Source organism: Zootoca vivipara, chromosome 2, assembly GCF_965207765.1.
Source record: "Zootoca vivipara chromosome 2, rZooViv2.hap1.1, whole genome shotgun sequence".
Lineage (NCBI taxonomy): Eukaryota > Metazoa > Chordata > Lepidosauria > Squamata > Lacertidae > Zootoca > Zootoca vivipara.
Window position 1 is genome coordinate 32666610 of NC_142584.1, and position 25964 is coordinate 32692573.

A 25964-nucleotide genomic window follows, 5' to 3' on the forward strand; every position below is an offset into this window, starting at 1 on the left:
GTAGGGATTGCCGAGACTCAGCACCATTTTTTAAATTCAAATGGGCTAATCATAGCCATAGTTTGGAGGCCGTGAAAAGGAAGAAGGTAGGCAAAGTGGTGAAGAGTTACTTACAGATGTAGGTGCTGAGCAGCCGTCTACTGAATTCAGAACTGTAGCTACTTGCTGAAGAGCTGGTCTCTGAAAGGCAGCAAACATTAAATCAATTATTTTATTTCTTTAGATGGCTACTTTCTCTCCTCCTCAAGCAACGTTTTATTTCTATAAATTCAGCTAAAACTTTAATCTTGGGTGTACTATGAGATGGAAACAGCAACTTTGCTTCAACTCTAGACTAGATCAGTTTCACTCTAACCTAGTACCCTCCAGATGGTTCTGGACTACAAATCCCAAAACCCCTAGCCATGCTGACTGGGGATGCCAGACGTTGTTGCCCAAAACATCTGCAGGACCCAAGGCTCTGCTCATTTTATGCAATGGAGAATAGAGCTACATTCAGTCAGAACCTTTGTCACCTCAGGCTTATACTACCTTATGAATTACTTTACCATAATCTATCAAGTTCAGATATAGTGAACACCGTTACAGAGAAAAGATACTGGTTATAAACATTCCCACCCACCCCCGAAAATCTGTTTGTCTCAGATATTCTCATTAGGATAAAAACAAAACATTGTTTTAATGAACCACAAAAACTGTGCAAACATTTCATATTAATGCAAGCAATTGTTTGACTTCAGCAAGTTTCAGGTGACACTTTATAGGTTAGCAAGGAAATAGCCAAGGTTTCTGTCATATGAACAAGGCAGGTTATCAAAAGGTTTTGCTTGTATGAACGCAAACATGATTTTCATTGGAACTTTAGCAGTGTATATTCTGTGGGGTTGTTGTGAATATGACCAACTTACTTTTAAGCAGTGCTGTACTTGCTTCTGAAACTGTGTTAAGTTTGATGAGAAGCTGTCAGCTGGCTCAACTTTATTTGAAGTGTATGTGAACTTTTCGTACTGGCAGAGCCAATTGATACCAGATACCAGAAACCACATATGACTTCTTGGTGATATTCCAAGGCCAACAGAAGAAGGGGACAAAAGTTTTGCCAATGGTGGGTCTAGGGCTGAGCCTGTTTCTATGCATTCATGGAAGTCTTTGGCCTGCAGCCAACTCCCAGGTTTTGTACTTATTAGCCGGCTTATGGGCAGGTGCTAGTGATGTGGCCTACAAGGGCTCATTCTATGTAGAATATGTTCTTCCAGCTGAAGTGGCTCACCTGATATTGCCTAACATCGTATGCCGCTATTTCTCAAGGGAGAAGTTGGCAGCAGGTGAAGTGCCCCTTTCACAGGCCCTGTTTGCTTATTGTTGCATGAGGGCAGGTACACTGTATGTTATCTGCTCCTCTGGGAGGGAAACAGGCACCTTTCCTCCAAGAGGCTTACCTTGAGCATGCCTGGATTTTACCTTCACTTCATGCTGATTCCCCCAGAGAGCATGGCAGCAGCAGGACCCGGAGAGGAATGCAGTGGCTACAACCTCCTCTCCTCTCTGGGAAGCTGCATGTTCACACTAAGCCATGATTTGGGTTACTGCTATGTGGAAACTGAGCCTGTGTGTTGTATGCAAATATATATAACAAAGTCTTAACTGCCAGTTCTTGTAAAACAAAAATAGCTTGAAGGCGGCTATTGAAGGGAGAAATACAGGAAGGGTAATTAACCCTTTCCCTGGTTACCATTTTTCCATTGCTACTTTCCCCTGCCAAGCTGCTCCCTTCTCCCATCTCATGTTGTCCCAGCTGTGTGTTTGCAAGGGGAGGTACATAATGAGAAGCAAAACAATGGGGAGGGGGTTGTCATTCAGTCTGGAGTAAAATGGGCTTTCCAGTTCCAAATCCCATGGGGTGGGTTGGGTTGGGGTGGAGAACACCCTCTGCATTCATACATTTTCTGATAAATGGAATAAGACATGGTTTTTATCGGGTACAATTAAAGACAAGCAGAAATACCGTATGTAACCAGGTGCAAAAAAGAGGTAGTATTATGTATGCATGTGGGTAGTACAAGTACCACTGCTGCTTACCTCTGGGATCTAAAGGAATATTGTATGTGTCCCCAAGAACTATAAAATTTAAGGCAGAGCAGAGATAAAAAGGATAGGAAGAAAAAAGAGAAAGGAAGAAATGCAAAGTGCAAAAAGACACGTTAGAGACAACCATACTTTCAAGAACCAAGCAGAAGATACCAACACAGAGCATTACATGGGTTCAGCAGGCAGGAGCCACTCCTTTTTAGAGCATGGATGTGACAGGAAACTGAGGAAACCTCTATTTCTAGTAGGGAGCTTATATGCCATTCCTTCTAAGGAGACCACTTATAGCCAAGGCTGCTTATATTCAGCGCACTATGCAGAAGGGCTTCTGACTTCCCCAAAAATCTCAGCTTCCATTGAAAACAGGGGCTTCTAGCCTTGATGGGCATAGTTTTTTTTCAAAAACTGCAATCACAATAATGTGTCAACAGCAGCTGTAGACTCAAAAAGGAAGGAAGCCCTCTATTGGGTTTTAGTGGGCACAGATAGTGGCTTTCTACTTCCTTTCCCTACACAATTCCAAGGTTATCTACTGTGCTTCATGGCTCAGCGGGGATTTGAACCTACATCTCCCTGGTCTCATTTCAGTCTCATTGTTTCAGAAGGGCTTGCTCTCAAAAAGCATGCATAGGCTTGCAACCTAGCATGTCTTTACAGATGAAGAATGTCACAACTTGCATACTAATACGTAAAAGGTTAATTGAAATTTGCACTCATGTCTGTGGGGGAAAAGCTAATCATTTGGGGAAGGGGTTATCTACCATCTTATTTGGGTGCAATAAAAAAGCATGTCTTATTGTTATAGGAATGAGCTGCATCAAGCTTCCTCGTGCCTGGCATAGCTAGGAAGAAGAGTTTAGAAATTTACTTCCATTTCAAACTAACAGTGATTAGCTTTAACTTTGATTAGCTGAAACAAGCCAACTTCAGATCATAATTTATGAAGCTGGTTTGTTTTAACCGTTGTTAAGATAATCTACAGCTTAGAAATTGGTTACAGAAAGCTCCCAGTCTTCTAGTTGTGACTGCGCCAGAGGAGGAAAGCCATAAGTGCATGAACAAAAGGCTCATGCAAGTAATAATAAGCCACTGTTTATAATTATGCCTGAACCTGCCATTATAGTACAGCTCTTATCCCCCCCCACTCCTTTTCTTTGATGAGGGAAGCTGAATAACTGTAATTAGATCCATAAGGTGGTGGGGTGTTTTTTTTGCCAGGTGGGGGGTGCATAATGGTTTCCCTGCAAATCATTTATCTGCCCCTTCCCCTTACCTGACAAGGCTCAAAAACACAAGATAAATATGTATTCTGAATGCTGAAGAGGTGGCACCTGACCCAAAGAAGCAACTATTTGAGATCACAGGCACCCACTCATGAAACTGTTTAAACGTGCTTGAAAAATGAAGGTCACTGTGGCTCTTTTACATAGATTTGTGCAGTCAAGGTTAGCCTTTGACTGGGTCTCAAATTAGCAACAAAATCTCCAGCTCTTTATCTACTACATTTTGCTTTACAACAATGACAATATAAGCAATCAGACCCTGCAAAAGAAATTGCAATTAAGCCCCAAACCTAATAATTGGCCAGGTTAGCAGAGACACATTCTGCTAACCATTAGAACTTTAAAAAAAAACACCCTTTTACATGTCCCAAGCTGTTTACTGCTTGGGCAGCTGCTACAATCTCAATCATTATTATGTTTTCCTGATCAAAAGACACAAAAAGGAATTGCAGCTATCTCTACTGGTAATAAACTGCCACTCCTTTGGCCCATGAAAGAGTTGGCTCCAAAACTGTCTTTGCCCATAACCAATTTAAGCAGGCAAAGGAGCACGCGGAAGGGATTTTGGTGAGTCAGCCACAGAAATGGATCCTGTTTTGAGTATTATACAGGCACCTGTTAAAAGGACAGATGATGGAGAGCACATGCAAGGTGCAGTTTGCTTAGTTAAACCTCCTTAGCATGGACCTCAATGGACAAACTGGTGTCCCCTTTAAACGTTATAATCTTTAAAATGGCCTCACCTCTTTTTCAAACAAAAACAATCATATAGGAGATTTAACTGGCTTATAGTGATACACCACTGCATAACCCATATATGCATAGAAACATAAAAATTACATAATGTTGAGGCAAAAACATATCTTGCTAAATTATTGTCAACTACAGTTTTATATACCCTGGGTTTCAGATGTAACATCTGAAGTACACATATTAAAAATCAGATTCTTGGCTTCACATTCTGCCAGAAGCAACAACTCTCTGAATTTCAAGAGTTTACACTGTCTTCCACTAACAGAAACTGACCCAGAAACATATGACTATTCCATATTATTATGACATAGCCACAAAACCAGTTAACAGCTTGTTCATGTGGCGATAACAATACTCCAACATGATTCTCACTGAAAGCTACCTATCTTAGGAGATGAAAGGCTATCTCAAAATTCACCCTTGTCTGTAGGCTTCAAGGATTATAGAACTAGTAGCAGACTAACAAACTAATGTGAAAAACCAGAGGCATCTCTCTTAGAATCTCTTATAACTTCTTAGATGGCTGTGGGTTGTTTTGGTTTTTTTGCTGTACTAGATAAAACTAGACGGGTGATGAGGTGAGGCGTTAAGGAGGTTTTACTGCAAGGCAAGCAAAGGAAACGACTTTATTAGTGCAAGGAAGTTGTTTCTTGTATCCCGGGAGCTGTGTGTGAGTACCTTGGGATGCTAGCATGGCACCTGCAGTTTCCTGAAAATCCAGCAACTGCTGCAGGAAGAGAATGGCCTGTAAAAAGAAGGAAGGTGTGTTCTTAAAAAAAGTCAATTTGTTATTTTCCACTTTGTGAAGAAAAAGAAACAGGGAGGCATTCTTATGAAAACCTATAATTATCCTGTCCTGGAAAAATGCATAATCTATGGTAATTAATTTCAAAGATCATGGAGGTTGCAAGCAAAGGGAGAGGGAAGGTCATTGCTTGAAGATGAGACCTGGTAGGTGAGAGTTGTGGCTGACATTGGCCACTCATAGGATGCATTAGCCAGCCCAGAGATCTCAAGGACATTTTTTTGAAGCTGGAATCTGGAGTCTGAAGCAGAAGGCACCCCTCTGATGAGCTGGCAAGGGCAGAGTGTAAGGCATCTACTATTTATACCTGGTCACCCAATTGCGAGGCTCCAAATTGCCTGCCAGACTGTAATGCACACCCTTTCTGTGCCTGAAAAGTGCTCCAAGCCTTGAGCACACATTATCTCAGGAAGATCATGACAAAGGAGTCAGTGGGGAGGGGCTCCAAGGCTTCGCAGATGTCAGGGGAAGGTCTGAAGGGTGCCACTGCAGCTATGGGCATCACACGGATGAGCTCAGCCAAATATCAATCAATTTCCCTTAACACTGTCAGTTATGGAAGCCCAGGTTTAAAACATGCCATTTATCCTGGTTCAACAAGAATATCACCCTTATGCAACAAAGAAAAACAGAAAAGAAGAATGAAGTCACAGAGCTCGTTTTACCAAGGGACATTCTGAATTGCTTCACATACATTGCTGGTGAGTTCATGAACTGTCCCATCTTTTGGCATGTTGTACTCCTTGTCTGGATTGTTCTAGGGAGGAAAAAACCCAAAGAATATTTGATAAGATGGATAAAAATGTGCACTGCATAGAACTACCCCATTCTTGTTATTATGCAGTTATATTTCCTGAACCACCTAACTATTTCTACATCCCTACGGGTCAAGTGCACCATCTACTGGTCACTGTAAAAAGGATGTGTGGAGAAAAATAGATTTTAAGCAGACACCACTGTCATTATATTTGATCCCTCCATAACCACTTCTCTCTCTCTCTCTCTCTCTCTGCTAAAAGATCTGTGAACATTTACAAAACTTTCTATGGACTCCCCTCATTTGACTGTCAGTGATGCCTGTTAAAGAGACTACATCAAAATCAAGTTAGTTATAAATACACATTTTAAATTCCAGGAAAGGAAGTCGCTTTCCCCCCTCTCCTCCGATTATAACTTCCAAGATTTTACAGTACACCTAAATGTAATTAATGGAACATTTGCATGGATCTCCTGCACTACTGTGGATTACCGTACTAAATAGATAAACAGCAGAAAGGTACTCATTACCTTGATGTTGTCTGCGAAATCTTCCAGAGCCTTGGCTCCTGTGGTTTCCATTGAGGTTATGAGGCTGGGGAGTTTGTTCTTCGTGCTGGCTGCAGTGCCCTGAAATATCCAGCACAGCACATGAGACAACTCCGGGGGGGGGGGCTACTGTAATCTACTGAACACAGAGTGTATCACTCACATTTCTGCTGGTGCTAAGAAAACAATCACAAGCTTTGTTAGCAGCAGATAAAACTCAAGCTTCCCTGTGGAACACACTGTCAGGCCTGGTGTGCGTTCATCGGAACATAGGAATCTGCCTTCTACCAAGTCAGACTGTTGGCCAATCTAGTTCAGGATTGTCTGCACTGATTGGCATCTGCTCTCCATGGTTTCAGGCAGGAATCTTTCCCTACCATACCTGGAGAGGCTAGGGATTGAACCTGGGCCCTTCTGCCTGCAAAGGAGATGCTCTACTGCAGTTATGGCTCTTCTGGCTCTTGAAAGAGGGAACAAGCCTACTAGTCTTAAATGTACATTTGTGCTTCAGTCCTAGCTACTTCTCTTTCACTTGGTTTCTAGAAATTTTATATACTTATTAGTTTTAATTATAACCATTCTTCATCTAGCCAGACCCCAAAAGGGTTTACAACACACATTTCCATAAAACACGTAAAATACAATAAAATTTCTAAAAGCATTGTTAAAAGCAATATATGCAGCAGAAAACTTCATTAACTCCACAAAACTCTGATATCTGTCTATGTGGCCCACACTTCTGACTATCTCTCAAATGCATGAATGAATAAACCTCCTTAAGCTGGCATCAGAACATCACCAATGAGGGGGACAGTTGAAATTCCAATGCGAGTTTCACAGTCAGGGGGAGCTACAGCAGATAGGGCCCTGTTTTGTGCCATTACAGAATGTACCTCACTCAAAGGTGGAACCACAAGCAGGGCCTATTCCCTCTGATCACACAGCATGGGCTACCATAAATTGGGATATGTGTTCCTTTAAATATTTGGGTCCTGGGCTGCATACAGGCAGCAATTCCCAAAGGAGAAGAGACATCTGTGCTGTGAATTGGCCTTCACCCTACCACAGTTCTCAACTGTTACAAAATCCTGTTTGGAGTCCTGATCCTGCTATGAATAACTGGATCCTGCATCCCAATTGTACATTACCTTGCTTTGCAATACTGTAGTGAGTTTTATTGATAGGCAGTTACCTGCAAAACTTGATCAAATTCTGGCTTCGTCTGCTTCAAGTGCCTTAGGATGGGGAAGATAGTCAGCACAGCTGAGTAATCATGACGTATGATGGCCTTTCGGGCTGCAGAGACAATGTTGTCCCCCTCTATCATCAGGTTCTCTAAAGACTCCTACAGCAAAACAAATCCTGCGTGAATTAGAGAAATGAGCTTTTTCCACAAGAAAGGAAGGAACCATGTTAAGTTTCAAGAAGACCTGGATAAGGGAGTCAAATGTCTTCTTCTGGTGGTGTTCTGGGATGATTTCTGTCAGTAGCTGATACTCGCTTTGGGCCAGTTTGATGAAGGCGCTAACACAGTGGATGTAAGCATCAATCTCCATGTCCAACATGTCATCTCTCCCTGTAGGGATTGCACAAGCATAGAAGATGTCAGTTTTCTGTGGGAATCTGATAATATTAGCATATATTTTCATTTGTATTGGAGCAGTTTGTTTAGCACCACCAGAGACTTCAAACTATACCAATAACCCAAATTTTGTTACATGCCAGCCCATAGGGTGCATCTAGGGGTGGGAGGTGAATATTTCATGTTTTTCTTGACAGGATACAATGTTTTAAGCAGCTAAGTGCAAGCATGTAAAGGGAGCCCAAATGTGAATGATTCAATACATTCACTCACACCTTAAAAGCACCTTAAATTTGTACAACAGTCTGTAGTGTTGATTGACTTGTGCCTTTATGAAACAGAATTTATCCTGAAGAATTCCATCCTACAAAGGATCTATCCTATTTGCAACAGCATCATTGATACAAAAGGAGGGGCTTGCCTTGCCTTGATTTAGTAGCACATTCAGTTCCTAAAACATTTATGCCCAACAAAGTACAGGAACATAAAAAACACTTTAGCTGATAAAACTAGGGTAATGCCGTTAAAAAACCCTAATGCCACAAGACATCAGTATATCTCCAATATGCTAGAATAATCTTTCAGCTGAGAGTGAGACAAAAATGCTTTTAAGTGAATAAATAATGCCAATAAGTTCTTGATGCCAAAAATAGCAGAATAAGGCCCTTGATGGGCCAGGAACATATTCCACGTCTCTCTACTTGGAACAGTGCCTCTCCCCATGATGCTACTGGCTTTTCCTATTGGCTTCTTTTCCCCATTATTTCTACAAGATCTTCCCCCCTGGAAGCCAATTCTTCTGTCTTGAATAATGGAATAGGTATCCAATATATTACAAAACCCTTGTGCCATGATGTCTGCTATGATGTGGGGAGAAGCTGACACAGCTATTTTGCCATTATACACACCTATCACCAGAGCATGTGAAGGTATTCTGCAATTCTTAGGAAAGTTGCAACTCGGGTTTAAAAAGAAATGCTCGCAAATACTATTAAAATAGGGGTTTTGAAGACATTAGCCAAGACGATGTTATTTTATTCCATGTCTTCTTATATCTTGCTACTGGCACTGTGACATCATATAATCTGCTCAGTTTTATGTCCACTGAGGACACCCACCCACCCACCCACCATTCAGCTGAAGATGGATGTTTGGAGAACTTGCACAGCAGAGATAATTATGCGTAAAAATACCAGGGACGAGTTCTACTGAACTGAAGACTTGAATAAATGAGAAAGAACAGCCCAGACAGTCATCTCTGATATGGGTGGCTTAGCACTATAAGATTAAACTATTCGGGGGTTGTGGATAAGAGTGCTAAAGGAAAGAGGTTCCAGCTAGTATAGGAGCTTGCTGCGGCCACTCTTTTGGACGGATCCATCCATGTCAACCCTTCTTGTGCCCATGTTGTCTTTCAGACTGGCAGAGATCAGCACAATCCGGTGCGGCTTGAAAAAGTCAGATACTCCGATTTGGGGTGGGAGAGGAAATTCACCTGGAACTGTCCTAAGAAAATACCTCAAGAAACACTAAAAATAAAAGTATTAAATTAGCCAGCTTAATTTTTAATATGGTACTTACCAGCAGCTGGCCCATGCTTGTCACTCAGGGTGTCGGAAAGGTGTTTAACTCGTAAATCATGCTCATGACCTAGCGAGATGTCAGCGGGCATTAACAGAAGGAGTGGTTTATCCAGGCCATCACAGTGCTTGTCTCTTCAGGTTTTATTTGCTTGTCTCAGACATTTACAAGTGTTTTCCTGGCAACCTGGTCTATGACCCCTTTTTCCAATACCATAGCGGTAGTAGCAGTTTCAAACATGATCAAGAATATGTCATAATGCATGGTTCATAGTTAAAAGCAAGTGCCACTGTTATTTTGACACAGCTGTCTGCCTTTGTTTCTATATGTAGTCCCTAAAATTCATTTAGAGACAGCAAGGCATTGTACTTTGAATTAACGATTCCAATTTGATCAAGGTTGAAAGGGCTGCTACCTTTCCAGATGAAGTGAACAAGGATAGATCATGGAGAGAAAAGGTCACACCAAGCTACAACAGAACTTCTGTTAGCCAGTCAAACTGCATCACAGATTGGACTTCTCTAAATTTATGTGGCCTGCAACTCTTTAGAGTGTTGCAAAGAGTAACCTGCTGCCCTATCTTTTTGTATTGGTCTCTTTGCTCTTCATGCTGTTTTTGTGTCCCAAAGAAGCCAGGATATTTATTGAGCAACCTCATTGTATTGGGCAGTGGGGCTAAAGACTAACAGAAGCCTTGAAGGCGGAAGAAAGGCCAATACCCAAGTTAGACGCCCCCCTTCAAGAGTGAAAAGTGAGAGAAGCGATTACCTTCCATAGGAATGAGGTTAGAGGCCCCCTTTTTCCCATCTAGACATTGCTGAGAATACTGTTTCAGAAGATTCTGAGCCTTACGGATCGTGCCTGTCACCAGAGCCACAAGAGAGGAGAGACAAAGAGACCTTGGAAATGAATGAGAAACAAAACACAAAGCAACCCTCCACCAGTGCCTTGCCAACCAAACCTAGCATGGCAGTGCTGGCCAACAGTGAGAATGCTCTGCATATACACATACACAGACTCAGGAATGACCAGTTATGTGCCCTTTAATACTGCCACCAATCCCCTTAGAGAGACTGAAGAACTACTGCAGTGTGCTCTATGTGGCGCTTGCCTTGAAAATGGTCCACAAGCTGCAGTTAGTGAAGAATGCAGCTGCTAGGTTGGCAAGTTGGGCAGCCTGATGGGACCGTGTGCCACCAGACCCAATTCAAGGTGCTAGTACTAGTGGATAAAGCCCTAAATGGCTTCACTTATTACAGATTATGCATGAGCACCACAAGGAGAGGACCATTTCTTTGCAGTGTTAGTTCCTGTGCACACTGATAGTCAGAGTTCCTGCTTGAGTTTCCCAACCAGCTAAGGTTAAGCAGGTGTATACAAGGGTCAGGGCCTAAACTGTGGAAGACAGCCTTGTCCTTTCTTTAATTTTAAATCACCATCTATATTTTAAATCCCATCTCTATGTGGTTTTTCAGGGAAGCTTTTGTGGGAAAGCTGAGAACTCTGTTGCTCTGTTGAGGGTTAATCCTCATTTTCTGCTGTTTCTGTTAATTGGTAGTCTTGGATGATTTCTTTTTCTTTAATTGTTTTATCCTTTCTATCTGTTTTGTTTTTATTAATTTTTGTGATGGCTTTATTGTTTTTATTACCTTGTCAGCTGTTCTGAATCTTGAGAAACAGGACATTAAGAATTTTAAAACTAATAACAGATTGCTGCTGCTATTAAATATTATTTAATAATAATAATGTAAGCAGCAACTGCTTGCATCAGTTGGATTGCATCAGGTTAGAGTAGCTCCCATGAGGTCTGTGAGCACAAGCATGGTCTGCCATTTTCCCACAAGGCTACCATTTACAAACAAGAAAGACCATGCCACACAAAAATATTGTGGTTTTGTTTTGTTTTTTGTTTGCATCAACCACATTGCACTTAATGTCTGAAGTCAAACCAAATCAATTCACACAGTTTCCAATGCTGCATGTGGGAGCAGAAGCTTTTGGATATTTTTTTGCTATTGTGAAATGAGGGAAGAACATCGAGGATAATTGGTAGGGAGCTGCACAGAGAGGCACATGACTCTGTGCTAGAGACCACCATATACTGAATCCTGGGAATTATTTCCCAATCCCCTACCAGTCTAGCAGAAGCAGCACAAATGTAAGTCACAAATGACAGTCAGGCACCCCAAGGCTTCACAGCAGGTACCAGATTCCACAGGGAAGGCCTGCCTCCAATGGCCACATAAGGCATACCCATGGCATTGTGCGCAGGAACAGCTGGCCACAAAAGTAGTTACAGACTGTGTGTTATTCTGAGCATTCTCACCATGGACAGACAAAAAAGGTAAAGTAAAGAGAAAGCTAAGTCTTTACAGAACAGGGTAAGCATCCATGAGAGCTGTAGAAAACAGAAGGCAGAAGCTAACAGCACAGCTCAGATCTGCTCCAGCCCCCTTGCCTAGCTGCAAAATGAAAGGACAAAACATCAAGCTGTGCCCCTCCCCAGCCCCTAGGACTCTACTTCTGAATAAATGCAAATGAAATACATCACAAAAATTGAACGTTTTTGTAAAACAAAAAAAGAAGAAAGCATTAAACTGTAGCTCAAGCAGGATGCTGCAACTAAGAAACACTGAAAAAAGCACAAGAGAAAGCGTTAAAATGTCAGTCCACAAACAAACCTCAGTTTTACATGAGAATGTATTAGTGAACATGCAACAAAACATACCAACAGAATCAAGAGTGCACATAGGCATAACCCCCGCCCTCCCTGGTACATATACACCCAGAGTGCAGGCAATGCTTTCAGCATCAGACAAACAACACTCTAGATACAGAAGAAACAAATCTGGAAAGGTATAAAGTGCTTTATAACCTTTCCAATGATGGTAAAAATGGACAATGGAATCACTAAGAATACCTTTCACTTTTGCTTACGATGCACACACAAACAAGCCAATCCCAGCACCCATAATCTCATGGAGTTGTAATATTATATGCCCTATTGCTGATTAAAAGACTGCAAGTACTGTGTACCCCACTTAGAGCAGATATCATGGTACAATTGCACTTTATGTGCTGTAACGAAATAATGGTGAAAGAAGTACCCTTGCCACTGCTGCAAGCCTGTACGTTTCTATTTATGCTAAGCACACCTTGTATCAATGGAATGCATTTTCTGAAACAAGAGAATATTTGACTTAACAATCTGCCTAAAACTTTGTGATCATACAACAGGGCATACAAATGCGGTATACATCAAAGAAGGCAAGTTTAGCTTTGAATGTGTGGAATTGTATTCAGGGAAAGAACTAAGGCAGTAGAAATCTCTCCTCAAAAGTTGTCATTGTGACAATACTATAGTTGCATTATTTATCAAATGCCATCATATGGTAGGCTGACGACAGCAGGGCAGAAGATAAGTAAGCTGTTCTCCACCTGCCAGATATTTAAAACTCTGATTGGTTAACAGCAAGAACATTAATACTGCAGAATCTGTGCTGAGGTTTATTGTCTAAACCTACAGAGTATATTTTAAAACATTTTAGAAAACCACAAATGGCTTGCAATCATCACAGGTCCTCTATATTAGCGAACTTGCAACAATGCTGTAAATACTGAACTTCATTTACAAGGGTCAGTTCCAATTAAGGTAACTGGAATAAATAATGAGACCAATCATTGCATTAAGAAAGCCAGATCAAGTTATCTTCCAAGTGCTCGCAAAGAACAGCAAATTTTAAATTTTGCTCAAATTCTGTATTATTAAAGTAGAGCAATACAAGATCATAAACGGGTGTGCACATGCCTAATTTTTACATGCCTTGTGTCTGAAAGCAATGCTAGCAGTCAGCAAGTACCGTGTTTCCCCTTTTTTAAAGTAAGCCATGGCAGCATTTTGTAGCAGTTGCTAAATTTAAGACACACCCCGAAAATAAGACATACCTCCATACCGTGTACAGCGGGACCCAGCCAGCCAGCGGGGCCTGGAACCGGCTGCTGCAGCGGCGAGCCACCTGCCGGAACAGGCGGCTGCAAAGTGGAGCGCTCCGCAGCGCCGAGCGCTCGGAGCGCCCGGCAGCGCCAGGCGGAGCGCCCGGCCGAGGAGGCCTGCTGCCCCGCCGCTGGAACAGGCGGCTGCAAAGTGGAGCGCTCCGCAGCTCGGAGCGCCCAGCAGCACCAGGCGAAGCACCCAGCCAGTGGCCTGACCTCTTCCTCGCCCGGCCGCGGAGGCCTTCTTCCCCGCCGCCGGAACAGGCGGCTGCAAAGTGGAGCGCTCCGCAGCTCGGAACGCCCAGCAGCGCCAGGCGAAGCACCCAGCCAGCGGCCTGACCTCTTCCTCGCCCGGCCGAGGAGGCCTGCTTCCCCGCCGCCGGAACAGGCGGCTGCAAAGTGGAGCACTCCGCAGCTCGGAGCGCCCAGCAGCGCCAGGCGAAGCACCCAGCCAGCGGCCTGACCTCTTCCTCACCCGGCCGAGGAAGCCTGCTTCCCCGCCGCCGGAACAGGCGGCTGCAGAGCGGAGCGCTCTGCAGCGCCAGGCGGAGTACCCAGCCGGAGTGGCGAGGCAGAGCGGCGGCCGGAGGCTCGCTGGCCCTTCCGCACCGCCGGAACGTTGTGGGCTGCATGGCCCGAGGCAGAGCGGCCGCGGGAGGCCCGCTGGCCCTGCCAGGGCGCCAGACGGCGCCGGGAGCGCTGCTGGCCCCTTTCGCGGCGCCGGAGCATCGTGGGCTACATGGCCGCCGCCGCCGGAATTTTGTGGGCAGGGGAGCGGGAGGCAGGCGGGCTGGGCAATAGGCCCGTGGCTGCACTCGGCGGGACCAGTAGTGGGCTCCACGCTGGCCTGCGCCGGCCTGCGCCAGGGGCTCCGGCTCAGTCCACTGCCGGCGCACGGCACCTCGTTGTGGCCGAGATCTGGATCGTGGTTGGGTGGGTGCCCTCCCCTTCCATTGCGGCGCCGGAACGAGGCTGCCTCTGAGCATGCACAGAGAGACCCCCCTTCCCATCCCCCAGTCCAGTGCCAGGGAAAAGGCGTCTTGGAAAGCCGGAGTGGGTTTATAGCTCAGGATGGGGTGGTCTCTGAGCATGCACAAAGTGCCTCCCTCACCACTGCCTTTGCACTGGTTGCCTTTGGACATGCACGGTGAATGCTCCTTACATAAACATCATCTCTCAGGGAGGATGTATTTTGCAAGGCTGGCGTTCTGGTGGCTAGGAGTGAGGGTGATGGTGGTGGTCTCTGGGCAGGTGCAGAGTGCCCTCCCTCCTGCAGCCTAGGCAGCGTGTTGCAAAACAGAGGGCACTTTTTCCCTTGTCTCTTTTTAAAAGAAGTTGCTCCCCAGGGTGGGTCCATAATAAAAATCTAATAAAAAATTAAGACATCCCCTGAAAATAAGACACCTTGTGTTTTTTTGAGGGAAAAAAGTTATAAGACGGTGTCTTAAAAAAGGGGAAACACGGTATCTCTAAAAGAAGCACAGGGCACCCGGGGCTCCTGTGGGAGGAAAAGTGGGGTGTAAATTTAATAAATATTGAACAAACTTTAAAAATCCCTTTTCCCTGCAAAAGTATGAAGCCATTCTTAAGCTTTTTTAACTGTGCAATTGACCCATGCTTCCTGATTTCCTAGAATGAAGTTACCCATGCTACATTTATGAGCCTTACCACTGATTATGCAAAGCATCTCTAGGCTCTGAGGAGTTTGTGCATAATTGAAATTAGCACTCTTATTTTTGTTGGGAATGTAAATATGACTCTAGCTACTATGTATTCAGCAAGCATCAGTATGAGCTATTCCCTATGCAAAACTACAAAGTTAAGTCTTCCATACTCTCTACAGATAAGGGACCTTGGCTCAGTGTCTTCCTCTGATTTGCATAAGAACAATTAGCCATATTTACCTCCAGACACACCAAGTGCTTCTGGGTATTAAATCAGTGCTACTGAAGAACAGAGTACTTAGCATCCTAATTAGGCCTTGATGGATTCTATTGGAAACCAACTGCTTTTGTTATAGGTTTATTTCTCCCGATTAGGCACTTTTGAACCAAGTGGGACAGCATGGCGGTTACTAATGAAGGCATCACATTCAAGGTAGAGGCAGTGATCAAGCAGAGAGAGGAGAAACAGGCTGTTACTTCTAAGCTTACACAGCTGTCCTCAAAACTATCTCTTTGCAAGCATTCTGGAAGCCAGTAACCCAGTGGTTCTTGTATGGGGTGGTGGTGGTGGTGGTGAGGATCCACTAACAAGAGGATGGACTTGGAGACATCTAGGTTACTTGTAACCAAGTGGTGAGGGAACTTTAGGTCCTTTTTCCATGAAGAGACATCTTTTCAACATAAATAATTCTGTTAGTGCAAGAGCTTCAAAGACTTTTATTAAAAGTCACTCCACAGCAGAAACCCGCCCCCCACTTTGCTTAGGACCAAACTATCAGCTTTGTTCCTATTATGAAGCAAAAATGTGTCTAAACATCATGACGGCATCTCTCCTAAGTCGACAAATTAGTGATCATAGAATCATAGAGTTGGAAGAGACCACAAGGGCCATCCAGTCCATCCCACTGCCAAGCAGGAAACACCATTCATTCATAGTGATTCATTTAAGAAGTCCCAAGGATTCACTGAGCATGCCATCTTGTAATTTCTTTGCATTACAAACTATCCTTGTTACAGGTAGGGAGCCGTGTTGGTCTGGCTTAGTCGAAACAAAACAAAACAAAACAAAATATTCCCATAGCACCTTAGAGACCAACTAAGTTTGTCATTGGTATGCGCTTTTGTGTGCATGTATCTGAAGAAGTGTGCATGCACATGAAAGCTCATACCAATGACAAACTTAGTTGGTCTCTAAGGTGCTACTGGAAAGAATTTTTTTTAGTTTTGTTTTGTTTAAACTATCCTTGAATAGTGTAAGATTTTGTTTGGAATGATGTAGAGATATTTGCAACGACATAAAAGGATTGACATCCATATATTGAGAAGACAAGCTCAAGTTGAGTTACACTTTGATGGGGCTCTATCATTTACATATAACATTTTCGTAGCACATATTCTCCCCAGCTCATGAGACTTTCTCTTTTTTCAGGAGGGAGGGGCAAGGTTTTAACTCATTCAGTGTATGGGATTAAAACAGGCAAGTAGTACAGAGATACTCTTCATTAGAGCCATGGAACACTAACTAGAAGCTAAACATTGGCTGGGGGTGGGGTGGAGTGAACATGATTTTTTCAAGCAGCAGCACAGAAAATGGAACAGTTGCTTCTTTGCCCATCATTCAAGACAGATAAGAGACAAAATAAGGGATGATTACATTCCGACAAAAGAAACCAAGAGGGACAATTTTGACAGAGACATTAGAATGTCACGTGAAGAGCTGCCCTTGAAAGCTGAATAGTTTTGGGAAATAAAACTGAGTGATTCAGTATCTGCCAAATAATTATATAGCACAATTATCTGTCATTATTTCTTAAGATTTGCTTCTCTGCAGGTCTATTTCAAACACACACTGTTAGTTTGGCTCCATCATTTTCCAGGCTTCTAGTTGATCACCAATTGAGAAAGCTAGCAGACTGAGCACATCCAGCATGTCAGAAGTAAGTGTTTCATTCAGTTTGGTATTATAGGTGCTGTAGGCAAATGGTTAGCACACATGACAACATTATTTAAGGATGTTAATTAGTCTCATGTGGTCCACTGAATTGTCCCTACACTTCACACAATTGTAGCAATCCACTAGTTTGGAAATATCAAAGGCAGTCAGACAAGGATGACTTCACTGCATCTACTGCATCTACTGAAGTGGTATGTCTCAGACAAAACTGCAGTTTTAGTCTCAGGGTTGGGAAAACAAAAACATCATTGGTGGAAAGTGATATCTTGCACTCAGCAAATTAACATTTGCTTACATCTTACTGAGAGGTAAAATGTCTGATAGTCTAGTCAATGTATGCGTACACATGGACAGTGGACCTGGCTTTAATTTAAAAATCTGACCCCCAAACCTCCTCAGCTTCTCTCTTAGCATAGTCAGCTTTCAGGAAGAACTCCAGGGCATTGTAACTATGCCCCTCCATAGGCAAATATCCCCTTGAAAAAACCCAAGCACAGACTTTGCTAGCACTAGTAATAGGTCTGCAATGGCATCTTAGCACATAGATGTTTAGTTAAGGTCTGTCAAGCTGCAGAAGAGACACACAGAACACACACTTTACCTGGGATGAGGACTGTCATTCACATAAGGATTATAAAAACAAAAACAAAGACATAGAACAATTACAACATGCCATTGTAATGCCTCATAACTCAATTGCTGACTGTTCTACAAATCTCCTACTTGTCTATTATTTCTATAGATTGGGAGAACATTTATAATTCTTAGTTTCATCCAGTAAAATTATTATCTTTTCCCCTGGACACACAATGCTTTGAATTGATCTTGGATAAACAGAAGATGATGCTGGTATACAATACCTACCTCCTTAAACATTGTTTTCTCTGTCAGATAGTTATCATTTTTAATCAATAAAACAGCTACACTCTACGCTTGGATGTAAAGCATGGGCGGAGTCAGGATTTTGTGTTAGGGGGCAGGATTTTGTGTTAGGGGGCAGGACTTTGGGGGGGCAGAACCTACGTGACTGGTCAGTTAATTAAGTATTTCTATTGTTTTATTTTATCTAGGCGGGCAGCTGCCCCCCTTGCCACCCCCACTTGGCTATGCTCATGATGTAAAGGCCAACAGCCTAGAGCAGTCAAATAGCAAGAAAATCATAACAAAGAGCCAACACTCAGGAGATTTAAAATAACTCTTGTTGTGAGAATCTTTTAAATACTTACAGCAACTGCTATAATCCAGGAACCCTTAAAATTAAGCCCTTTGCTCCACATAGCACTTGCTGTGGGTGAAAGTTCAGCAAAGGGATTTTTATTTTGCAATTTTATTGAGGCTCCACATCACCAACAGTGGGCAGTGGAGAGTTCCATGAAGGAAATCACTCTAGCATCTACACTTGAGCAATATGTACATGAATGTTTGGCAAAAAAGCAATTTTCTTTAGCTAGCACAATTTTCTTTAGCTAGCACACACTGTGACAATGGAGGAATTATAACAGACTCTAGCTTTTTCATACTAATGACAACAGCAGAGCCCATCTGCCCCCAATGAGACCTAGGCACTCTTACTGAGACTGATGGTTCAAGGAACACAGTACAAAAATCTTCTGTCTAGATTCACAGATCTTCCGTCTAGATTCATAGTGTGTGTTAAAATGCTTGCTGTATCTGCAAGCATGTCTACTAGGGCCAGTGAAATATGATGGGCATCTCCAAGTCTTGGAAGTGGCCCAGGGAATGACAGTAACCTGGAAATTTATGTAGGCATCCAACCAAAATGGAAACATCTAGGAAATACCTAATGAAAAACCAAACATCACATGACAAAGAGAACTCCATCAGATGATCAGACGGATTAAAAAGCAAGAGAATTAAGCCTGGAGCTTCCAGAACAAATCCAAGGAACTGGCATGTAACTTTTTGGACTAACCTGGTCTTTTGATGGGCTTTTTAGTTGGTGTGTCCTTCCTCTTGTTCTGAATGGCAGGGGAATATGGGACCCCCGAGGAAGAGCTATTTTTCCGGAAATGCTCCTTCAGTCCTTTGATAGAACGATCCAACTGGCTGGATCGGATCTGATAGTAAACATTCATGAAGTCTAGGAAGAAATATACATGCACTTAAAGTAGTGTGTATCAGCAGTTAGTTTTTTTTGTTCCAAACCACATTTGATATTATCAAAGCTATCATGACGGAGGGAATCAAACAATAATTTTGTTTAAAATTTGATAGCATTTCTTGCTTAATAGAAAAACGAACGCCAATCTTCAAACAATATAATCCATACATTTGAATTATAAATTTTATATTCCGTGTTCAGATAAAACTTGCTTATTTTGTATTAATTGAAATAAACTTGATTTTAAAAGAAACCTCATCAGTACATCAAAATGCATGTCTGGTGCATCTTAAGGTTTATTCATATGAATGTGAGGCTTAGCCAGTAGATACTAAGTTAGTAAAAAATCCTGCTGAAAAAAGAAAAACAAAGCAAACTTGTTTGAAAATTGCATTAGTTGTTGATAGAAATATTTTAACACCAATGTTAAAAAAAACACACAACATATTACTACTATAGTAAAATCGGACCACTTCTACTAGTTACTTTGGGGGGAAAAAGCTATAGAATTCTTTTCAGTGTACATGAAAGCAGTTTTGTATTCTACATCACTCCCAGATGCTTTCTAAATCTAAGCTTCCTACACTTACTACAGTTGTGTTCTAATTCTCGCCCTACAGTGCTCTCCCTAGAGGCTATGCTGGTGTAAGACCCCGTTCTGTGCTCCCTCTTTAGGCTTCCTCTCTGGGCTCCTGCAGACAGATGCTCCTCCTCACACAGCCAGTTAAATCCTGCACCACAAGAAAAACCATGTCATACAACTGATGCCCACAGGGCTTAGTTCAGACTACAAGAGACCTTCATAGATTAGGGTTGTGGTAATTAATAGTCAGAGTATACATACTATACGCATAGTACTTTAATAATACATTACAAAGAGCAATTAGAGTTTCACAGTAGGAATTTCAGAATAGTAAAAGGTAAAGGTACCCCTGACCGTTAGGTCCAGTCACAGATGACTCTGAAGTTGCGAGCTCATCTCGCTCTATAGGCCGAGGGAGCCGGCATTTGTCTGCAGACAGCTTCCGGGTCATGTGGCCAGCATGACTAAGCCGCTTCTGGCGAACTAGAGCAGTGCACGGAAACACTGTTTACCTTCCCGCCGGAGCGGTACCTATTTATCTACTTGCACTTTGATGTGCTTTCGAACTGCTAGGTGGGCAGGAGCTGGCACCGAGCAATGGGAGCTCACCCCGTCGTGGGGATTTGAACCACCAACCTTCTGATCGGCAAGCCCTAGGCTTTGTGGTTTAGACCACAGCACCACCTGCGTCCCTGACAGTTAATTTTTACAGAAGCAGGAACACCTTAGAAGTAAACTGACCTTTCTGAATTTGTGTAGGCAATAGACTACTACCCTTTCTCATTCTTTCAGTCTCAATATAATGATGATAATAATATTAATATTAATATTAATGTTAATAATAATAATATATCAAACAGGGTCATTATAAGGATTACAACAAGATTGTGTAGAATAGATGAAGCATGATGAACTCCAAAACACTTTTTAATGCTTAGCATTGTTTTTAAAAGCTGGCACACAAAATGTTCCACCTGGAGTTTTATGCAGGGCAGAGGATATGTTTTCATTTTCTATTCCATATTAGCCTGCATCTACCGGCAATATCACCACAAAAATAACCACCCTCTGCTCAGAAGGCAGACAAAAAACAGACACCCAGGGGATTTTAAAGGTTGCGGACTAGTGAAGTGGGGAGGGGGGGAATCAATGAGCCTATTCCAGGCTCAGTGCACAAGTGCACACAGTAGAATTATAACTACAGATGGAAAAAAACAGATGAGTCCCAGGGCAGGGGTGTCCAGCTGTGCATCTTTGCCTACTACACACAAACTGGGTTTTTAAAAAATGCACCTTTGCTGCATAAGCCATAATTGATCTTAGTATTAGGTTGACAAGTTTTATAATACATACAAGATTTGTGCCACACAGTGGTATTGCATTTGCCAAGGTTCATGGTTTACTTCCACTTCCACTTGAGCAGGAGCCATGATCCCTGGGCTTTGCATTATGCCTGAACTGGGGCTCAGACAAACCATACCTTACATTTAAAGAACATTTATACCACTCTGACAGTCATGGTTTCCCCCACAGAATCCTGGGAGTTGCATGGATTATGCAAAGCTAACATGATCAGTTGGGGAAACAAATATCAGAACATGTTCATGTATCATAAATGAGGTGACAACAACTAATTCAAGTATTATAGAAGAATGTAGCCTCAACCACTGCTGATGTCTTAAAATGCATGAAATGCAGTAAGGCTGTCCAAACTATTCAGATCAATTTCATACAAAAAACTCAAGAAGAGAAGAAAATTAATTCAGCATAAAAACAGCAAGACTAAACTTTAACCCACACTGAAAGTTTAGCAAAATAAGGAGATCTTAGCTGATTGCCTGAAGCTTAAAAGAAAGAAAAAGAAAGACAACTAATCACTTCACAACTCACCTTGGTTCCTCCCATACTCCACCAGCCAACCAGAAATACGGACAATGTCCTGCAGAACACTCTCAGGGAGGTGTTCTAATGTCACATCTTCCTGCGATTCCAGTTCATCATCCAAAGTGATGAGATCCAGGATAAGGATTGGTGGAACTGGTTTAGAGTGCCGTGCCATAAGGCTACGAAATTCAGACTCCAGAGACTCCTTCCCCTTCTCAAACAACAATTTCTGGTTGGAATAACATATATGAAAAAGATTAGATGTAAGAACTATTGGTTTTAAGGTGGTAAAACAGCACTGTTCGGCTTCTGCACAGTGCATTTGCATCCAAATATGTCTGTTTTCCTTTCAGAAGACACACCTGCGGGACTACCAGGTGGCTATTTCACCTCCTAAGCTAGAGATTTGGCATAAGAACTTTTTCAAAAAAGTTTGCTGGATCAGGCCAAGGGCCCATCTTAGCTCAGTATCCTGTTCTCACAATGGCCACAATGCCTGAATTCCCCACTTCTGATTCCCAGCAGTACTATACAGTATTTCCCCCCACTTTAAAATCATCTGCTCAAAATCCATTTTTAATACTTGGCATAAACCACTGTGTAAAGGAGAAGGGAAATATGGTACTACATGTAAGTGAGCACCATTTCCTATTTTATAAGTTCCTGTATCAAAACATTTTTGTGCATGTTTCTTTTTTAAGCACAGGGTTTAAACACAGACAATTTGGGGCTTCTGCAGAGGCTGCTTCTCTGGGGAAAGCACAAAAACAAAATGTAGGTGTGCTCATATGTCATTCTGGATAACTATCTTCAGAGATATTATGATGTGTTGATATTTGCTTCCAAATGGAGCAAAGCCTACTGTGAACTAAATGGAGAAAGCAAGGAGCGCTCTGAAGAGAGATGAATCTGTAGTCAGTAGTCCCATGTGCAACTGCTTTACATACCACTCTATTAAGCTCTGGGCTGTCAGGATTGTTGTCTTGGAAATACTCCACAGCCTTCTGAATTTTAGCCATGCAGGCCAAATACTCCTCCAATCTTCCTGTAGGGCTGCAATTAAAAGTACATCTGGTTCAACAACAAAGCTACACGAAGAGGCAACTGCTTACCATAAAATCCCTATGAAGTTGGCTTACCATTTTCTCCCAGAGAATAATAATAATAATAATAATAATAATAATAATAATAATAATATCCTGTAATTTTTCTTCCCAACAGGAAAATCTGGCATCACTGATGGAATTAAAGTATGTAAGTTACAAGAATAGCTGACATACATTATAGCCCAAATAACCTTTTGACCTATGATTTGTCATTAGGTGCCAGGTCACCAGCTTCAGTAGAACAGTTTTCTTTGAGACATTGGCCTAGACAAGTGGTAGGGATATTTTTAGGCAAAGGGTAAATAACTTCATCTATCTGAAGTCCTCAATGGGGGGGAAAACCAGGCTATCACTTCACTATGCTCCAATAAAATGACCTTATTTATATATTTTAGCCCTGCTAAATATATGCTCTGCTCTATGTGCTTTAAACCAACACTAAATAATATAAAACAATTCATCTGATGTTTAATGCTATACAGTGGAACAGACACCCTTGGAAGGTGGTGGACTCTCCCTCACTGGAGGTTTTTAAGCAGAGGTTGGATGGCTATCTGCCACGGATGCTTTAGCTGAGATTCCTGCAATGCAAGATTCTCCGTCTGCTAGATGCCACTTAGGGTCCCTTCCAACTCTACAATTCTATGGTTCTATGATGAAATCTACAATAATAAATGCATGCATAAAACAGCAGAGGGCTTTAAAAATGATCACAATTTATATTGGATCAGAAAGCTGATATTTAACAGTTGTGCCTTGAATTTTCATCCCCTGAAACCTGAAAGAGGTGTGCTCTGATGTACCTCCTCAGAGATATTATTCTAAAACCAATGGGACAACTGGGGAAAGCCTGCTCATAAGTATTGTCAGGTTTATTTTCCTAATAAAAGGGGATGCCATGTTTCTTATAACTTAAAATGCCTATCTCCAGTTACCTTCTGTAATTCAACCACCATTCTTAAAATTAATTAGATTATTCAAGGTGGTAAAAGACAGGGGAAGAGACTGACACTGAAAAAAAGAACAGACCTCACAAAGATATTGAGGGTCCTGAAACTCAACTCACCCTTCTCTTATAATTTTCTCTGTGTCTTTTGCTACATGGTAATAACTTATAACATGATCCAAACAGAACAATGTCTTCTCAACGTTCTCCTGTAGGCGCTGAAGATTCTCCGTCTGCTTATGTACAGGGATTATTGAATTCTCCAGCTTCATCAGACGGCTTTCAAAAGATGAGAGAATGGAAACCTAAAAAACAAAACCAGAGATATTTCATGTACACAGTGGGGTCCATTTCCTTCAACAATAACCACCTGCATTGCTGTATTTTAGTTTGCAGTTCCATCAAGTGAAACAATATGAACTGAGATTTACACTGCAATCTTATGCACACTTACCTGGGAGTTAAGTTCCATTTAACTCAATGCAGCTTATTTCTCAGTTAACATGTATTAGGACTGCACTGTAAGGCACACTTACTTGGAAATAAGATCCATTAAATTCAGTGGGACTTACTTCCCAGTACATACACACAGAGGATTGCACTATAATATATTTATGCTCCACTTTAAAATAAAATGCACAAGTTATGCAAACTTACCATGTTTTTTGTGAGCTGGTCACTTTTTTCTAAACTATCTCTAATGAAAGACAATGTTTCTTCTTCCTGTCGTTGCAAGAGAGGAGGAAAGACACAACCAATTACTCCGGCTCTTGAACTACTTTTCTAGATGCTTAGCAGACTTGAAAAAATGGTATCAGGGTGTTGCTTTTATATGTTTTAATGTAAATGAAATTTTTCAAGATTTGGGTATGAATTTAAACAAAATTTTAAAAAGCAGCTTTAACCAATATACCTTTTCATGATATTTTAAAGTATTTTCAATTTGGCACAACGCTCTCTGAACTAAACACCTACAGAGCTTTGGAGAAACACTCTCTTGTCCAGGGTGCTGGGGAAGGCTGTACTCCTGGATCTTGGGACTACCTCTAAACATTTTGGATCACGTTCATGCGACACAAAAATGTTGGCTTGTCAACCTTCTTAGCCTTAATACCGTTTACTGATTTTTACATCTTTGTAGTATTCTAGGACTTTAAATGTCTGCAATAATTTGGTGCTGCTGCAAACTCAGTTGCACTTGTTTTCTTCTGGTTTTGGGCTGCATCAGTTCCTTAGTGTTGCGATCCTGTCTTGACATTTTATTTTTAATTGGAAGCCACCCAGTTACAGTATTGGGACAACGTGTAAAGGACACAAAGAAACAAAACAGCCAGGCTTATTTGTGCCGCTAAGAACAGAAAACAATTAAGATTTTCCCTTCAAAGAGCACCAAGAAAAGCTTTAATAGTTGTATTTCAGGGTGTCACACAGGCAGTTTACAGGGGAAGTACAGTAATCAAGTGGCAAACGTACCTTGCAGTGGGCTTTCCCTACCACCCCCCTAACCCCCACTTGGTTTTAGGGAATCACTCACGACCCAGTCCTGTATTTACTTGGAAGGAAGTCTCCCTGAGCTCAGTGGAACTGAGTCCCAGGTTAAGGGGAGGGGTTTGGGCCTGTGGTCTCTGAGGGAGGCAGTGAACCGCGCAGGGGGAACCGAAGGCTGGAGGGGGGAGACTTTAAAGGGGGGCAGAGCAGGGCCCGACGCCTCAGCCCAACCAGGGCGAGGCTGAGAGGACAATGCTGGGGGGGGTGCACAGTGAGGTGCCGCCCACCTGCTTCAGCTTCTCTTCTATTTCCCTCCTCCGGGCGGACGCCTCCTCCGTCGGAATCATCCTGACACCAAGGCGCTTCTTCCCCCTCAGCAACTCCGCAGGCATAAGGCCGCTTCAATAGCTATAGCTCCCAGTCAACACAACCCGCTTTCACTTCCGCCTCATTCCCCGCCCTCTCCCGGCATGGGACGGTCGCCATCTTGAGAGTGGCGGGCGAGGCTACGTCCTGATAGGAACCGAACGGAGCCCCGCCCCGCGAGCGCGTGCGAGTGGTGGGGGCGGGGGGACGCGCGGAACTTTTGAGAGATGAAAGGAGTTATGAGAGCTTGGTGCGGTAGTGCGCAAGCGCGCGCGAGCGGAATGGGGTTGGGGGTTGGACGCTGAGAACCGATGACCCTCTCGGGCCGCCTCCGTGTTAGGAGAGGCAGCTAATGCCGCCCCGAGACGGCAGTCCGTGGCAATCCGTTCGGGGTCCAAACGGGTGGAGCTTGACGTCACTTTACGCCACAGAGAAAAGCAAGCTTGGTTTAGTCACCTGGT

The 25964-nt window shown here is 42.7% G+C and overlaps 1 protein-coding gene across 12 annotated transcripts in view; it reads right to left on the bottom strand.

The window, feature by feature from the left end:
• Positions 1-25579, bottom strand: part of EXOC7 (exocyst complex component 7) — a 33418-nt gene extending 7839 nt beyond the window's left edge. Inside the window, exons 1-17 of one of the 12 annotated variants that reach the window (XM_088661580.1) lie at positions 25425-25579; positions 24307-24372; positions 23770-23954; positions 22545-22650; positions 21604-21826; positions 19721-19861; positions 18942-19109; positions 17610-17621; positions 10166-10258; positions 9398-9466; positions 7665-7810; positions 7427-7579; positions 6217-6315; positions 5624-5686; positions 4803-4869; positions 2080-2118; positions 115-180 (exon numbers count right to left, since the gene is read on the bottom strand). In XM_088661580.1, coding sequence (XP_088517706.1) covers positions 115-180; positions 2080-2118; positions 4803-4869; positions 5624-5686; positions 6217-6315; positions 7427-7579; positions 7665-7810; positions 9398-9466; positions 10166-10258; positions 17610-17621; positions 18942-19109; positions 19721-19861; positions 21604-21826; positions 22545-22650; positions 23770-23954; positions 24307-24372; positions 25425-25529 — 1801 coding nt within the window. In that variant the 5' untranslated portion in view covers positions 25530-25579. Of the gene's footprint in view, positions 1-114; positions 181-2079; positions 2119-4802; positions 4870-5623; positions 5687-6216; positions 6316-7426; positions 7580-7664; positions 7811-9397; positions 9525-10127; positions 10259-17609; positions 17622-18941; positions 19110-19720; positions 19862-21603; positions 21827-22544; positions 22651-23769; positions 23955-24306; positions 24373-25424 lie in introns of all 12 variants that reach the window. The other 11 variants (XM_088661582.1, XM_088661583.1, XM_035104525.3 and 8 more) reach the window with 11 other exon arrangements.
• Between the last annotated feature and the right edge of the window lie 385 nt (positions 25580-25964).